General features: G+C 35.3%; 1 protein-coding gene across 1 annotated transcript in view; it reads left to right on the forward strand.

Annotated features, from left to right (window-relative positions):
* MICU2 (mitochondrial calcium uptake 2) overlaps positions 1-17,924 on the forward strand; it is a 170,881-nt gene extending 152,957 nt beyond the window's left edge. The window contains exons 8-12 of the mRNA XM_074216219.1: positions 8,542-8,639; positions 10,109-10,280; positions 10,916-11,024; positions 12,188-12,345; positions 17,214-17,924. Of these exons, the coding sequence (XP_074072320.1) occupies positions 8,542-8,639; positions 10,109-10,280; positions 10,916-11,024; positions 12,188-12,345; positions 17,214-17,318 (642 nt within the window). The 3' untranslated portion in view covers positions 17,319-17,924. The remainder of the gene's footprint in view (positions 1-8,541; positions 8,640-10,108; positions 10,281-10,915; positions 11,025-12,187; positions 12,346-17,213) is intronic.
* The last annotated feature ends 408 nt before the right edge of the window (positions 17,925-18,332 follow it).

The following is an 18,332-nucleotide window of genomic DNA, read 5'->3' on the forward strand; positions in this document are numbered from 1 at the left end:
CTTTAGGGTATATCTAGTAGTAGTAGTAGTAGTAGTAGTAGTAGTAGTAGTAGTAGTAGTAGTAGTATATCTAGTAGTAATCCACAAACCATTTTAGGTCATGTGACAGCACTGAGAAATTGAATTTATTAATTTTTGTGAAATCATGGTTAATTCACATGAATATAGCAAAATAGTCTTTCTTTCCTTCCATCCCAAAAAGTAAAATGGAGAAAAAATTATTGATAATCAGTTCTTCAAAATACAGTATCACAGGTCACAGCCAAATAAATGCAAAGTATATACAAAATAATATCATAAGATGGAATTGACAAAAAAATCCTAATAAAGAATTGTGTATTTGGAGACAAAGGATCTAGATTCAAATGCTGGCCCAACTACTTATCACCCATATAGTCTTGAGCAGATCACTTAAGTCTCTCTGTCTTAATTTTTTCTTCAGTAAAAATGAGATTGGACTTAGAGGATCTCTAAGCCCCCCCCTTTCAGTTCTAAAGCTATGATTTTATGCCCCACCACCTCAACTCAAAGAAGGTAGCAACACTCATGCAAAGGCAGCTAGTTGGCACAGTGGATTTAGTGCTAGGCCTGGAGTCAGATACTTACTAATATTGTGCTCCTAAGCAACACACTTATGTTTGCCTCGGTTTTCTCCCAGGGCTGTTTTGAGAATCAAATGAGATAATTTTAAACCATGTTACATAGTGTTTGGCATATAGGAAACTTTATAAAAATGATTATTCCCTTCCCCCAACCCAGAAAATTTGAAAGACAAAATCTATTTTAAAAAAAAAGGTTAAGTATAAGGCTAGTTCCAAAAACAAAAAAAAGGAGAGAAAATAAGTAGAAATATACATAAGGGATATAATATATTAAAATAAGTATTTTACCATGAAGGAAAATAAACCAGAAGTCCTCAACAAAAAATAATTGGCAGATTCTCCAGAAATCAAGGAACAGTAACAAAAAAAAAAACTCCAGAATGTTTTTAAATCCATAAAACTTCTAAAAGAAAGTTTAAGCATGGAAATTATATTAGAAATCAGTTCCTAAGGGGCAGCTAAGGTGGCACAGTGGATAGAGCACCGGCCCTGAAGTCAGGAATACCTGAGTTCAAATCCAGCCTCAGACACTTGATAATTACCTACCTGTGTGGCCTTGGGCAAGCCACTTAACCCCATTGGCCTTGCAAAAACCTAAGAAAGAAAAAAGAAAAAAAGAAATCAGCTCCTAATCTAAAAATGAGTAACAAAGTAAAAAAACTTAGAACAAATAATTGAGAATTTCTCTAAAGTAGTAGAAGCTCTAAAATACTCAAATACAAAAGTAGAAGAAATAGAAAAATAGAAGAAAATCTGACAAAAGAAGCAAAAGCAACTTTGAAAAATATGAAAAACAAAACACATGAATTCTATACAAGTCAAAGCCATGGACCTTAAAGACAGACAGACCAAAAGAACTTAAGACTCAGACATCTCCCAGTAGAACATAATAAATTATGAAAGTAGAACAGTAACAGTGAATAATAGAAGAAAACTGCCCAGAACTTCTATATACAGATAAGTAAATTATGATGGATAAAATTCAGAAATTAACATCAAGGGAAAAACTCGACTTCAAACTCCAAGTCATGTAGTGGTTAAATTTCAAGATTTAAATGCCAAATAAATTTTTAAAGCATCCAAGAAAAAGACCTTATGTTATGAAGCAGCATCAATTCAGATAATCCAGGTTGCTGCTCCTCAGCCATGAGAAATCAGAGAAAATATTGAAACACACTGTTCCAAAAAGCAAAAGAACTCAAAATGTAACCTATAATAACATTCTGAAACAAGCTCTTTTTCCCCAAAAGCATGAGTATGGTCATTTAAAAGATTCTTATAGTCAAAGGAGTTTGGAAGAACTAAATTAATATTCCAAGGATTAAATCCTATCCTCCTTTAATAATGAATTGATGTCTTTTGGGAAGTCACTCAAGTAGAGAGAGGAGAGGCAGGAAACAAGGAAGCATTGGAGGTGCACTCCCATCTGGCTTGGGAGTGAGCCAAGAAGGAATAATTCTCTCAACAAACTTAGGGGAAGGAGAGGTAAGAAAGTGAAGGCAGTTCGGGGTGGCTAGGTGGCACAGTGGACAGAGCACCGGCCTTGGAGTCAGGAGTACCTGGGTTCAAATCTGACCTCAGATATTTAATTACCTAGCCATGTGGCCTTGGGCAAGACACTTAACCCCATTGCTTTGAAAAATCTAAAAAAGAAAAAAGAAAGTGAGGGCAAAGGATTTCAAGGCATTCTCACCCTAAATAAGAAAGTTAAAAGATGCCATTAAAGAATATCCTCACTAGGAAAAAGAGGGACTGAGATAGTTGAATGTCTTTGGTGAGAACAATGAGTATATATATATCTAAATTCAACCACCTATAATTTGCAAGGGAGAAACTAGAAACATTATCAGAAAAGATAAAAATAGGATGCTCCCTTTTCCCATTAAAACATAGTTCTAGAAATGCTGGTAATAACAGACAAGAGAAAAATCACAGGTTAATCATCAAAGAGGAGATAAAATAATCCCCATTTGCCAACGACATATTGGTTCTCTTAGAAAAACATCAGAGAAGTAGCAAAGAAACTAATTGAAACAATTTTTAGTTTCATTAATATATCAGGATCCAAAGTAAAATACACAAAAATCATAACATTTTAATTAACAGAAAACAAGAGGAAATTATAGAGAAATTCCATTCAAAATAATAGAAATCACCTGACTAACAAAATTGAGAACTAGATATGTCATCTGATCCTCCCACCTCTAAAATATCTCCAAAATAAGAATTGGGTGCAAGAGTTAAAGCAGTTCGACTGATTTTGTAATCTAAGACACCAAGAATTCCAATGAGGTTAAAACCCAATGAACTAACAACAGAGGCTTACTGGTTCCCCCACCATGCCTTAGCAAGGTTGCATAAACTGATCCACAGACTTGCAATTGAATTCTACTCTACCGACCCCACTTCACTTCTCCCAGTGCTACAGTGCTCTGGGTGAGACTGCATATGGCATCTCTCTCTGTCCCATCAGTACTCTTCCATAGAACTGAGGTACAGAGAAACTTCCACAGGGTGCCAGAGTATGCATGGATCCACTAGGCTTGCATGAAGCAGTCACCTGTACAATGGTTGAGGCTAGTGAAATATGAATTGTCCAGAATGGGAAAAAGTTGAATATGGCTTTCAGATGCAATCCCCAGGAAAACCACAATCAAAGGGGAAGAAGGCAGGGTGACCTCCTCCTCTTCCTCTTTTTCCTCTCTTTCTTCCTTCCTCTCCCTCCTCCCTCCCTGAACTTTTTCCCCTTTCCCTTCTCTCCCTCCTTCCCTTTCCCCCCCTCCTCCTCTTCCTTATTTTATGGATGAGGAACTGAGGCAAACAGAATTAAATGACTTGTCCAGGATTACATAGCTAGTGTCTGAGACCGGATTTGAATTTATGACAATTCTTCCTCACTTCAGGCCCAACACTCTAGCCATTGTGCCAACTCCCTGCCCATCGGAGCCAGAACAAAACAAATTCCATCTCCTACTCTTAGATCATTCTCCCAACTGGTACAGAGTAGAGCAGCCCACCCTCTACCTCAATCCTTTCACCTCCTTCTGTATCCATTCTTTGGGGGAAGGGAAAAAAGAAAGCTAGTGGGGAAGGGGGCTTCTTGCTCCAGCTGTTCAGGCACCATTACCATCTCCACTTGTTCACTTTTCCTGTCTAATCTCCAACATTTGAAGGGAAGAGAACTTGTGAAGCAAGACCTCCCATCTGACCATCTAGCCATGTGCCTACATGTTTTACTTGTTTCCAACCCAATCTCCAAATTCCATTGGTAAAGGGAGTGATATCCCAGTAACTCTGAACTCTTGCAGATCATCATCCAAACCATATTTCCCCATGCCCTCACCACCTAATTCCTCATTCCCATCCCAAAGTTTCAACCAATTGTCACTTCTGAAATACCTGTCTATAGACAAGAAACTTCATTTCATCTTTTCTGCTCCTTTTCTACTCCTCAGTCACTGAAACCTGACTTCCTCCAAGATGAAACAGCCTCCCTGGCCAAACTTTCCAGTAATGTCTTCACCTTTACTTATTCTCAACTCACTGAGATAGAGGAGTTAGAATACTCCTTGCTCCCCTTTGCTATTTCCAAATTCTATTGCCATCGCTTAGTGACCTTCCTTGCTTTGAGGTTCACAGAGTTTAGATCTACCACTCAATCAAAATTTGAGTGACTCTTGTCTGCAGAACCTCAGGCTACTCCCCTCCTTTCCTCAATTTAATACCTGGTGTATAATTTTTCTCTTCTCCTAACTCCTGCCCTCAAACTAGGGTAACTTCAGCATTCATATTGACACCTCCTCTCTTATACACCCTAACTAACTCAATTGCAGCCTACTCACTTCCCACATCCTGTTCTTCCACCTCACCTCAGCCACACACAAAGAGCAACATTGTGAGATTGATGCAGTTCCTCTCAGCAGTTCAATAATAAAGGACAATCCTGAGAGACATGCCCTCCACATCCAGAGGAAAAACTGTGGATTCTGAATTCAGAGCAAAGCTTTTAAAAAACTTCATTTATATTTTTTTCTTTCTCATGTTTGTTCCCTAGTTGTAGTTTTTCTTGACCAATATAGAAATATGTTAAATGCAATTTTACACGTACAACCTATATCAGATTGTTTTCTGCCATGGGCAGAGGAATGGGAAGGGAGGAGGGTAAAAAAAAAATGCGAAACTCAAAAGCTTGCAAAATACTGAAAACTATGTAAGTAATTGGAAAATAAATAATGGTAAAAAAAACAATAAAAAAGTATTTTTAAACTAACAAAGCAAGTTTAAGGGAAATATTGGAAGGGAGATTTTAAGTGAATACTTATCTGTGGGGGAAAAAAGATGGGAAAATTAAATAACTAGATAAAAGGAACTAATAAATTAAGTTGAACCATAAAACCAAGGAAAGGGATAACAAGAGGGAGGGGTTATAACTTAAGAATAGGGGAAAAAATTGATGAAAATAGAATTTCCTTAAGGTAGATTAAGTAAAAATAACTGAAAAAATACTGTATTTACAGAGGAAAAGGGGGGGGAACGTAATTGAGGGGGGGGATTATTATAGACCAAGGAAAATAAAAACTTGACTCATATAACTTTCAATGTGATTGAATTAATACATCCATTAAAATAAAAGTGTCAGAATGGATAAAAAAAACTTTACAGTCTTTTGTTTTCAAGAAACAGGTGAATTATTTTGTGACAGGTGAATCCAAAAAAAGCAAGAATTACAATCATGCTGTGAAAGTAAAATCAAACATTTGCAACATAAAGAGGTAAAAAAAAAGTAACATTATGATAAAAGCAACCATATTCAACAAATCTATATCACTTAAACTTATATACTCCAAAGGTTATAAAGGAAAAATTAACTGAACCACAAAGCATAAACAGTGATACAATAGTGACAATAATACTATAATGGGAAGAGATTTTAATGTCCCTATCTTAGTTTTGGACAGGTTTAATAGAAAGATAAATAAAATGGGGAAAGTACAAATGAACAAATTACTGAACAAACTAGAGGTAAATGATATATCTTTTGAATGAGATTGCTAAAGAATGTATGTATTTCTCAGAACCACATGGAACTTTTACAAAAATTCTTTTAAAAAAATTTACATGGATGAGAGCACAGATATTACAAACAAATGTAAAAGAACAGATTAATTCAGAAGAAAATTCAGGAATATTTTTAAGGAAAAATTAGTACCAATATTATTCAAATTACTCTAAAAAATTAAGAAGAAAAGCATTCTACAAAATAGTAGAAAAAAATTTAAAAAAATATTTTAATGAAACAAAAATAATCCTAGGACCTAAACTAGAGAAGGATAAAGCACAGGAGAACTATAGATTAGTGTTATCCATGAACGTCAATTAAAATACTTAGAATCCTGTCAAACAGACTATGGAAATTGATTAATTGATCCAATAAATTATTCATTATCCCCAAGTTAGATTTATACCAAGGATGATTCAACAGTAGGAAAATAATTAATCATGTATATATAAATATATATTTTTATGATATATATTTCATACATATAATCTTAACATAATTTATGTTATTTTTTAAAGAAATTGAAAAACCACTTTATTTTTTTCAATAGTTGCAGAAAAAGCCTTTGGACAGGATTCATTTATGCTAACAACCCTAGACATAGATGAATCTTATTTAATACCATAATACCATAAAATATATCTAGCAAACCAAAAGCAAGAGTCATTTGCAATGAAGGTACACTAGAACCTTTCCCAACAAATAAAGATGTCTACTCTTCCCCAAGATTATTTGTTATAACTCCCCAAGATTATTTGTTATAATTCTAGAAACTATAGATCAGCAAAGATAATAGATAAATAATAGTGTCAGCAAAGTTGTAGGCTACCAAAAACCTGCAAAAGGCATAAAATATCTTGAAAGTCCATCCACTATGACATGTAAATGGAATTGCAAAACACTTGATAGAAGAAGAATATGGAAAAATAACTCACAATTGAGCTATATATAAAAATTATGACACTAAATCAGTTTATTAGACAATAAAATTCATCTGGAAAAACAAAAGATCTAAATCTCAAGGACTTTTTTAAAGGGAAAAAAAGGAAGGATGAAGGAGAAATCACATTAGTTGCCTACTTCTGCTTTCTACCTCCATATCTTCTTCAGCACTCACATAACTATCACCTTAGTTTAGGCCTTTATCACCTCTCACCTAGATTCCAGCAAGTGGCTGATAATTTGACCAGGCCACTTATTTTTAACATTTCTTTGTTTTAGATTCTGCTGCTAAAGTAGTTTCTTAATCTCAAATCTGACCATATAACTCCCCCCAATTTACCTAACTCCAGTGACTTCAAGTGTTTCTTTAGAATAAAAAAATAAACTTAAATATTTAAAGTCTGACCCTCCCCCCATGTTATCTTTCCAGTCTTACTAGCTTCACTCTTTTCAAACTGGCCTTCTGTCTTTTCCTCACATAAGAAACTCTTATCTCCCATTACTGTTTTTATACTTGTCATCTTCTATACCCAAAATGCATTCCCTTCTTCCCTCTAACTCTTAGGGCCCCAAGCTTCTTTTAAAATGCAATTCAAGGGGCAGCTAGGTGGCAGAGTGGATAGAGCATTGGCCCTGGAGTCAGGAGGACCTGAGTTCAAATCTAGCTCAGACATTTAATAATCATTTAGCTGTGTGACCTTAGGCAAGTCACTTAACTCCATTGCCTTGTCCCCCAAAATTCAATTAAAGCAAACTTTCTACAGGAACTTTTCCAGTCCTCCAACTGTTAATGCTCTCGCTCTCTCTCTTTCTCTCTGTCTCTCTCTAACTTGTACACAACTACTTAGTTTTATGTATGTAGGTATTTATTCTCTGTACTGATCTATGTACTTGTTGTCTTCCTTCTATGTAAATTTCTAGAGAGTAGCTATTGATTGGTTCTTACATTTTAATTGTATCACCATTGCTTATAAGTACTTGTTGATTGGTGACTTGATCTTTGAATGTTCTTTGACATTTCACAAATCAGCTACCTTGCCACTGTTTGCTTAGAAATCAAGATTGAGGGGTGGGTAGGTGACGTAGTGGATAAAGCACCGGCCTTGGAGTCAGGAGTACCTGGGTTCAAATCCGGTCTCAGACACTTAATAATTACCTAGCTTTGTGGCCTTGGGCAAGCCACTTAACCCCATTTGCCTTGCAAAAACCTAAAAAAAAAGAAAAAAGAAATCAAGATTGATCTAGTTAAGGCTTTCATTTCTTCTTGTAAAAATGGGAATACTAATACTCACATTACTACTTCAAAAGTTGTTACAAGGAAGTACTCTGCCAACTTTAATCATTCTATAAGAATGTGAGCAGGAAGCAGTGGTAAAATGGATAGAAAGTTGGCCTCCAGTGGAGTTCAAATCACATCTCTAGCCCACTCTTTTTTCTTTGGGGGGGTGGGGATTACAAAACAGTGGGATTAAGTTATTTGCCCAAGATTACATAGCTAAGTAAATACAGGTTAAGTGTCAGAAGTTGGATTTGAACTCAGGTCCTCCTGACTGCAGGGCCGGTAGCTCTATCCACTATGTACCTAGTTGCCCCTTCTTCTTGCCATTCTCTGAGACTATAAATTGCAAAGGAGTGAAAGAGAGAGATAGAGAGAGACAGAGACAGAAATATTGCATACCATTCTCAGAACCAAGGAGGTATCTTTATAGGAATGTTCATTGTTATTTCTTCCCTTCCCCCCTTACCACACACACACACACACACACACACACACACACACACACACACACAAGAATTGATTGAATATAAATTCTTTATGATCATTAAGCAAAATACGGTGTGTATATTTGATGCTTTGTAAATGCTTTTTTAACTAACTTGAATTTGTAAAGCAGTTTGCATTCATAATTAATGAAAATGAGTAATTTGGTTTTATAGGAGATAAAAGAAGAAGATTCTGGAATTAATACTACCCTTCAGGTATATTTCTTTGGAAAGAAAGGAAAAAATAAACTTCATTATAAAGAATTTCGAAGGTTTGTATGCATTTAGAGAGACTTCAGGTTATAAAATGTAATGTTATCAGTATTTGTAATTAAGTAAATAAATGACTATCTCTATTTTAGACCTCTAGTAAAACTACAATACTATGAAATAAAAATTGCCAATTTATGCAATTTATGTAATGCTTGTTTCTAAGAATTCAATCTCATTAGTATAAAGTATAAAGCTCCAATATTACATTCATGAATATAGTGATCCTTAAAGTGACCAAAAAAATCTTATCTTTTAAAAACCACCAAACTTCAAAAAGTAATATGTGATTTCAGGTTGCCAGTAAATATATTTATTCACCCACAGCACTGTTTCATGTATCTTGCCTGAAGGTATAAAAATAATTTTGATACCATTACTTAATTTGTTCAATACAGTCATTTGTATAAAATAGGAAAGAATTAAGTTTGATTTAATTTGCAGTTAGAATTAATTAACACTATGTATTGATTATTATATTGTTTTAATTGATTTTTAGGAGTGTTATACTATGCTAGTTAGGCTTGTTATAGTTATATTAATTTGTGTATTATTCTTTATCCCACTCCTATAATATACTCTGAAAATTATGTTCTAGAAATCCATAGTTTCACCAATTTCTCTGTTCTTTCACACCTAATGTCATAACTACTTATGAAAAGTCCCAGATCTCAGATGACTAAACACTGATGATTGATGGGCATGTCCCTGGGCCAATTGGAGAGGCCCTGCTCTGGAATTGACCAATCGTGGATTTTACTTCCTAGTGCTGTTTTTTTAGTAATCTCTCAATGTCTATAAAAACTTAAAAAGTTCAAAAAGAGGAATCTGTGACTGGAGAAGAAAATCTTGGATCCAAATGACTAGGGCCCACTGGTCTCCCTAATAAATTGGAGCTTTACCTCAGTTTATTAAACACCTACTAGGCACTAGGTGTTGAAGATTCAAGTACAAGGATACAAGTATATATAAAGCTAATAAATACATGGATATGTGTGTATATGTATGTACAATAACTAAATACAAGGTAGTATAAAAGGGATAGGGCAGTTGGGGGATGAGAAAAGGCTTCATACAAAAGAGGGGACCTGAACTGCATAGTTACCTGGACAAGTAAAATGAACAGGAAGAGAATAAATTTTAACTGCTCCTAACAGAAACCTCATCATCATAATAGCTAGTACTTATATAGCACTTTAAGGTTTGCAGGTGTTTCTTCATTTGATCTTCACAATAATTTGTGAGATAGTCCCCACTTTACAAATAAGGAAACTTGAGTTACAGAGAGAGGTGATGGGATTAAATGACTTGCCCAAAGTCACAGAGCTAGGTAATTATTAAGCATCTGAGGTCAGATTTGAACTCAGATTCTCCTGACTCCAGGGTCCATGCCCTATAATTATAACTAATTTATTTCAGTACTGAAATTAAATATTTCTTATATGTTGTAATTTTGTATTTTCATTCTTAGATTTGTAGAAAATCTGCAAACAGAGGTACAAGAAATGGAATTCTTACAGTTTTCAAAAGGTTTGAACTTCATGAGAAAAGAAGATTTTGCAGAATGGTTACTCTTTTTCACAGACACTGGGGACAAAGCTGTTTACTGGCAAAATGTGACAGAAAGATTGTCAGCAGGAGAGGTTGGTACACACTTATATATTCATGTTTTAGAGATGGAATAGTCATAATTAAACTGATATCTCTACCTAAGATTTCTTTTCAAGTTATCCAGATTTTATACTTGTTCTTTATGAATATCACAATTATCAAAAGTTCTATTCATATTTTTCCTAAATTCAAATTATTGTTCAAATATATTTACTTTTCAAATATAAATGTTTTTGTCTATTTGTCAGAAATATTACATCTGCCTAATTTAGCAAATCACTAAGTTGGATTTTTTTTAGAGTACTATTTTAATTGGATATATAAAAGAGAATATCCTCACTTGAATGGGGACAGAGGAGTGGGAAGGTAAGTAATAATAGACAGAAAAGAAAATTAATGATCTCTCTGGCAGCTAGGGATGCTATTTCTTTATTTCAGTTGATTATATTACCACTATATTAAAATAACAAATTAGACTTAATTATAATTAGATCTTAGATCTTTTTTATAAAGCACTTTAGTTTTCAAGACAGCTCTCTGAGATCCATATATCTATTTGTTTCTATTTATACTTTTTATTCATGTAATATATCTTTATAGAGAAGTATATTGTTCCTAACCCTGAAATGTCTTAACTATTTACAAAAATTCAATAAATTTTTTTTAGCACATTAGTTTGGAGGAATTCAAGTCATTTTGCCACTTTACAACCCACCTGGAAGACTTTTCAATCACAATGGAAATGTTTAGTTTAGCTCATCGCCCCGTTAAACTAGGCAAGTAAAATGTAATCATGCACGTTTTTATTTTGTAAGCCATTCTAAATCAGTCAAAATAATGACCTTTTAATCCTGTTTGTAAAAATGTACTATATCTTTAAAACTTTCTATCTTTACACAGTTTTAAAAATTTATATCTTTAAAAACATTGACTCTGTTATTTCAGCACACCATAGTCATTTTTCTTTTGGGATCTCTTATCATGTATTGGTTGTACTTTTCTTAAAAAGGGGGGGTGGGGACATGTAAAAATTTGTTTGAAATTAATTTTAGGGCGGCTAGGTGGCACAGTGGATAGAGCCCTGGAGTCAGGAGTACCTGAGTTCAAATCTAGCCTCAGACACTTAATAATTACCTAGTTGTGTGGCCTTGGGCAAGCCAGTTAACCTCATTGCCTTGCAAAAACCTAAAAGAAATAATAATAATTTTAAATGGCAAGAAAATGTCACTATTTTAGTTACCATTTTAAATAAATCTATATTGTAAGTGTTCCTTTTTGAAGTCCCATTCCAAAGCATAGGGGCATTACTACACAAATTGAATTGTTCAAGAGCAGGAAAGATAATAAGCAATTTATTAAGCACCTACTATGTGCCAGGCTAAGCACTTTTACAAATAATACCTCATTTGATCTTAACAACCCTGGGTGGTAGATATTGTATGATGCCAATTTTACAGTAGAAAAAAGATAAGCATAGAGGGTTACATGCCCAGGGTTACATAGATAGGAAGTATCTGAGACTAGAACTTGGGTCTTCCCAACTCTTCTAGCCAATGTGCTTTAGCTAGGATCCACAGGGTAGAGCTAAGTTAAGCCCTTATACAGGCCAGAAACAAGTCCAGGTACAGTGACCTCTAATGTGTTTTCTAAATTCTCTAGATTTAAGAAGATTTTGAAATATAAATTACAGTTGGAACTAATTTGATCATCATGGTGGTTTGAAATTTTAAATATAGCACTTGTCATGCCAAGATTTTCATTGTAATACTATTTGTAGTAATGAGATTTGATATATTTATAAGATTACTGGTCTGGAATTTCCATGTAACTCAAGTTGCAAATCACTGAACACTGAGATGGTACTGAATCCCAGTTGTGTTGAATCACTCCGATCCTGTGGGGTCTATATAACATTCTTTTATGTTTTCTTTTTTGTTAGCGGAGTTTAAGAGAGCTGTGAAAGTGGCAACAGGCCAGGAGCTCTCAGACAATATTTTGGACACCGTCTTCAAGATCTTTGATTTAGATGGTGATGATTGCCTTAGCCATGGAGAGTTTCTTGGGGTCTTAAAGAACAGAATGCATCGAGGCTTACTGGTAACAAATGCCAATTTTTATCCTTAATTTCAAATACTTGAGTAAATTTTATGTTATCTAATTTCAACTGGATCTTTATCTCAGCAAGGCAGTCCTTTGATGGCTTCTGATTAATTCCTTATCTTTCTTTTCTCTCCTGAAGCCTCCAAACATTTCCTCCCCCTCTTAGCTAAGGATCTTGCCTCAAAATTGAGGCATTCAAGTGAGCTTCCCTTCCCTTCTCTTCATCTTAAAATTCTTTGATAACTTTCCCTACTGTCTCTTCCTTTATTCTAGTATCTAGTTTAAAAAAAAAAGTGGCTCCTTGCTCTAAATCCTAATATTCTACAACAGTTTTTTAACTTTTTTGTGTGCATAATGGACACATTTTAAAGCAGAAAATAAAATTACAAAGGTTTACAGAGAAAACCAATTATAATGAAAATTAAAATTAATTTGTTCCTCCATCCAAACTCACGAACCCTCTGAAATCAACTTCTGTTCTACATATCCCCCTTAGTTCCCCTCCATTCTGTCTTCTCCAGCAGATTGCCTCTACTATAACCATTTCTTTTTCTCATTTACAGTCTTTCCCTGTATACTGCTTCCTGCCCTTTTACCTACAAATATTCCATCTCACAAGATCCTCTTTTTTCCATTAGCTTTTATTCTATATATCTCTTCCCATTCTCTTCAAAGTCCTCTAAAATCTGGCTTCCTACCTGATGACTCCACTGAACTTCCTTCTCCAAAATCACCAATGAAATTCATCAGATCTAATGTCTTTTTCTCAGTTCTCCTCTTTCTCAACCTCTTTGCAGTTTATGACCCTGCTGATTTCCCTGAGTTTTTTTGATCCTGTTCTTTCCTCTTTCCAGGTTTTCCCTTTCAGTCTCCTTTACTGGATACTCCTTCAAGCCACCTCAGTTACTGTGGGTATTTCCCAGGGTTCTGTCCTGGCCTCCTCTCCTCTCTCTGACTTGGGGACCTCCCTGATTCAGTTATTATGACTCTCAAATCTATTTAGCCATCTCAACGATTTACTTTTGAGTTTGAGTTCCACATCACCTACTGCATTTCAGATCCTGTAGGCATCTCAAATTCAACATGTCTAAAACAGAACTCATAACTTTTCCAAAAAAACTATTCCTCATCTGAATTTCCTCCTTACTATCCTTACTACCCTTCTTGTCACTCAGATTCAAAACCTGGGTGTCATCCTTGAGTCCTTGCTGTCATTCCACATTTCCAAAGAATTGTTATATCTTATCATTTCATATCTCTCACATGTAGTTGCCCTCCTTCCTGCCATATAACTACCACCATCATGCAGGCCTTTCTTCTAGTACATGAAATATCCCAACTTTACATAGCCACCAGAGCGATTTTCCTGAAATACACATCTGACACTCATTAAGTCTAGTGGCTCCCTATTTCCTCCAGGGTCAAATATAAAACTCTGACCAAACTGAAATTTCTCCACATTTTCACTTCCACCCCTTCCCTTCTCATACATTATTCCCCTCAATACACTCCACAGGGCAGCCAGTCTGGACTTCTTGCTATCTATTACCAAAGCTTCCCTTCCTCCTCTCCATCTCTTGTAATCTCTGGTTCACATCAAGATTTAATTAGTCCTGGGGCGGCTAGGTGGCGCAGTGGATAAAGCACCAGCCCTGGAGTCAGGAGTACCTGGGTTCAAATCCAGCCTCAGACACTTAATAATTACCTAGCTGTGTGGCCTTGGGCAAGCCACTTAACCCCATTTGCTTTGCAAAAACTTAAAAAAAAAAAAGATTTCATTAGTCCAGCTCTACCTTCTAGGGGAGACCCTTGCAGATCTGCTTTACCCCCCCCCAGCATCAAGAGCCTTCCTGCCAAGGTATCTATGTTTTGGATGTGGTTGTCTTCTCCATTAGAGGGCAACCACATTGCAAGGACTTGCTCAACCCTTATTAAATACTCATTGATTGATTGATTGATTGATTGATTGACACTTAGTTCAATATTATTAAAATATCAATACAAATATATAACTTTATAAAATTAAAATTCATGATTAAGAAAGCAATATCATGTACTGTTATTTTAAAAACCTTTCCTGGATAGAGAGGTCAATGCTGTTTTGTTTTGTTATTTTTGTAGCTTGGCAAAATTATACTTCTAGATTTTTTGTCATCTTTCAAAGATGACAAGTGATTGTTCAATCAATCAATCAGTATCTTTGAAGTAACTACTAGGTGCAAAGGACTGGACCTCAAAAGGCGGAGGAGTCCCTGCCTTGCAGGAGTTCCCAGATGCTGAGGCAGACACCATGCAGACAGATCTATCCAAAGCAAGCTAGAGATCAGAAACGTGGGGAACCATTAAAAGAGGGAAGGTGCCACAAGGGAGAGGGGACTAGAAAAGGTTTCCTGCAGGGAGTAGGAATTGAGATGGGGCTTGAAAGAAAAGCTGCAAGGGAGAAGGAAGAGAGTTCCAGGAATGGGGGTGGCCAGAAAATATTACCAGAGGTGGAGTGTCTTCTTGATGGAATAGCCAGATGGCCGCTATCACTGGATTGGAGAGTATACGTTGGGTACTAAAGTATGAGAAGACTGGAGTTTGGTTTGCAGAAAGGTGACATGATCAGAACTGTGCTTTAGAAATGTCACCTTAGTAACTGAATTACTCAAGGCAGACAGATCCACTTTGAGATGCTACAATTCTCCCTTTATATAAGTGGACCAGACCTCTACTTAAAGCAGTTTTTGCTTAATACAAATTTGCCCACAAACTGTGGAAGGGAAGGAGGGAAGGATCATAGAGTGTGGGGACAGAATCAAGAGCAGAAGGAGAAACCTGTGGGGGCTAGGGTCATACATATGGAGTCCAGACGTGGACACAGGCAGGAGACATATGGGGATCAGAGTAGACATGGTACCAGAGGATAGACCCACACAGAATAGAGCAGGGCTAGGGTTTCCTCTCTGTGTTGAAGTCTCAAAAACAATCCCCTATCTGGGCAAACAGTGCCTATCTCTCCAAGTCTGCTCTTCTGTTTTCACTTGGAGGGTTTGTGTTTTCTATTTTGCTTAAGAAAAGCTTTTGCTTTGTTTTTTTGTTTGTTTGTTTTTTTGGTGATTTGGTGAGAGCTGAGCACCTAGCAGAGGAGCAAGAGCCAGGAGAGAACACAGTACTATACAATAAAGTTAACATAGGCATTTTGTTTTGGAATGCAGATTTCTTTCAGAATTCTTTAGGGAAAGTTGAATATGTTTAATGTAAATTTATATAAAGTGAGAATTGTCTGTACATTAGTCCAGGTGTGAGGTAATGAGAACTTTATTAGAATGGTGGCAGTGGCAGAATAGAGAAGGGGGCATGTTCAAAAGATAGTGTAGAGGTGACAGATTTTAGCACCAGCCTGGATATGGGGTTGAAAAAAAGGAATCCAGGATGCCTTCTAGTCCATGAGTCTGAGGAACTGGGAGAATGTGGAAAGTAAGAAGGGAGGGGGAGGGTTTATAGGAAGATAATGAATTTCTGTTTTAGACATGAAGATGTCTTCTGGGCAACCAGCTCTAGATATCTGAAAGGCTTTTGGAGATAAGAAATTGGAGTTCAGTATAGAGATTCAGGCAGAATAGATAGATTTGAGAAAAAGAAGTTCATCATTCTCATCTCAGAAAAATCCCTCATTCAGCCTTAAAGTAGCACAAGAGATTTTTTTTTCAGCAGTTCCAGTGAAGATCCTGAAAGACCATAGAAAGGCTGTGTCAGATTTCCTTACTATTTTAAATTGTTAACCATCCTTTTTAATGCAACCTGTCTCAAATAAGGTACTTATGTCTTTAAATCCTTTTAAGACTGGCTTCTGACACCATCATTGTACTCCCAAAGATCATCAGTCAGCGCATATCCAAATCTATAATTTTTTGTCTCTGTCCTTATTCTCAACATTGTGTGGATCACTTCTACCTTCCTGAAACTGGCTCCTCCATTAGGAAGCATTCTCTCTCCTGCAAACTTCAGTGATACCTTCTGTCTCCTTCATAGGCACCTACCTATTCACATACCAACACTTCCATACACTCCCACCTGGACCAAATGTGGGTATTTTTTTAAAGTATCTCTGTTTACACTCCCTTTAAAAATGTATCTTCTCTCATGATTTTGTCACCTCTGTGACTCTCAAATCCATGAGCATCACTATTTCACACAAGAGTTCCAGAAATACAAAAAATCCAGAAAAACCCTCCAGTCATAGTTCCAAATCTTTTTTATGTACTTTGTCTTGGGGTAAATTTCCTTTCTGCACTTGGCCTTCTTCATGCTTGCTTACCTCCTGGCCTCTCTAGCCACTCCTGCTGCCAATCCAGGACCAATGTTCCTGGTTTAAAAAAAAGAATCCAATAGAAATCGAAGAACAGTTAATACCTCCACATTATAGGATGTATTGAAAGTATTGAAAAGCTTAGGGCTTTTTAAAGAAAATGAACCACTATCCAAAGCATTTTAGAACAGAATATTCTCATTTGTAATATAAGTAAACTCTACACCTTTTTTCCCTAAAATTAGGATATACCATATTTCTAGTTATGTCCTGAAAGTTTTCATTTCAAATATTACTGCCACCTCAATTCAACAAGTCCAATATTAAAGCCTTGGTTTTCGTTCTCAAAATAACATCCCTTTCAAAATTCTAGCTTCTCAATTTCTCATATTAGCTCTGATTCTTCTAATCTGCTAGGCTTGAAACCTTGAATCCCCCCTGAATCCTTTCTTTTTTAAAAAAGAAAAAAATGATCAAGTTATATAAAGAATATTTAATTTTCAGTGAAATGCTACAATGAACATTAAATGATTAAATTAAGGTGTTGTTGCTTTTCTGTTATTGTTATAAACAGGAACCCCAGCAGCCAAGCATGCAGGAATACTGGAAATGTGTGAGAAGAGAAAGCATCAAAGCACTCAAAGAAGTCTGGAAAGAAACTGGAAAAAACTATCTTTAAAAAATAAAAGGTTGTGGGAATTTCCAGTGTTTTTCAATAAGCCAGGTGCCTGAAGTTTATGTTCTTCTTAAATCCTATTCATTAATGTTATTTGTAAAAGACTTACTTTCCAATTATATGATTTTGTAAGGCTAATCAATTTTCATCAAGGAAATCTTATCTTTTTCTTTTACTCAGAAGTTATGGAAGTTTACAAAAGTGGATTTTAGAGTTGTTAAACTCTAAAGTTGAGATGATGTTTTCTATTTTCAGAGTTAAGAGCATGATTTAGTACTGGCCTCTGTTTTGTTGGTAACTAGTATAATTAACTAATTGTGAACATAAATATATGTATAGTATCACACTCTAAAAACGTGCAATCCAGAATTAAAAGATTGAGTCAGAAACTCACCTAGTCTCTATTTAAAGAGTTTCTATTTCAGTTAGTGGGTATAAATATAAGATCTTAATACAGTGATAAACAATATCAGTATTTGAATGTGATCATAATAAAGTATTTATTAATAATTGTGAACTAAGTGCTTGATTTTCCAATTGCAAAATTAGAGTGAATGATCTAGTAAATAATAATCCAAGAAAATTTTTAAATGATAGTTATTTACTCTAAAATATTTGATATATCTTATAATTTTATTTTAATGCTATTCATTATAAATTATGTAATAATATACATTTTCATTTTAATCCCTCCATTTTTTCTTCCTAAAAAATTCTATAAGCTCTTTAAGGCAATAAACTTTGTCCAAATGAAGAGGTATCATCCTCTCATTATTAGACAGCAACTTTTCAGATAAGTTTCAGAAAATTTCTTATCGTGTTTCTTTGATAAAGATTGTGCTTTAAAACAATCTCTTATATGGGGAACTCAGAATTCAGTCCAATATTTGGTAAGTACCTAATATGTGCTAACTTGTTGAGAACATGAAGACCAAAAACCCAAGTGTCTATAAACCAGGGCAGATGTTCAGTGGTCTTAAACAGCAGGCAGCTTCTATACCTTCAGAAGTCTAGCTC

Source organism: Macrotis lagotis, chromosome 1 (assembly GCF_037893015.1).
Source record: "Macrotis lagotis isolate mMagLag1 chromosome 1, bilby.v1.9.chrom.fasta, whole genome shotgun sequence".
Taxonomy (NCBI): domain Eukaryota; kingdom Metazoa; phylum Chordata; class Mammalia; order Peramelemorphia; family Peramelidae; genus Macrotis; species Macrotis lagotis.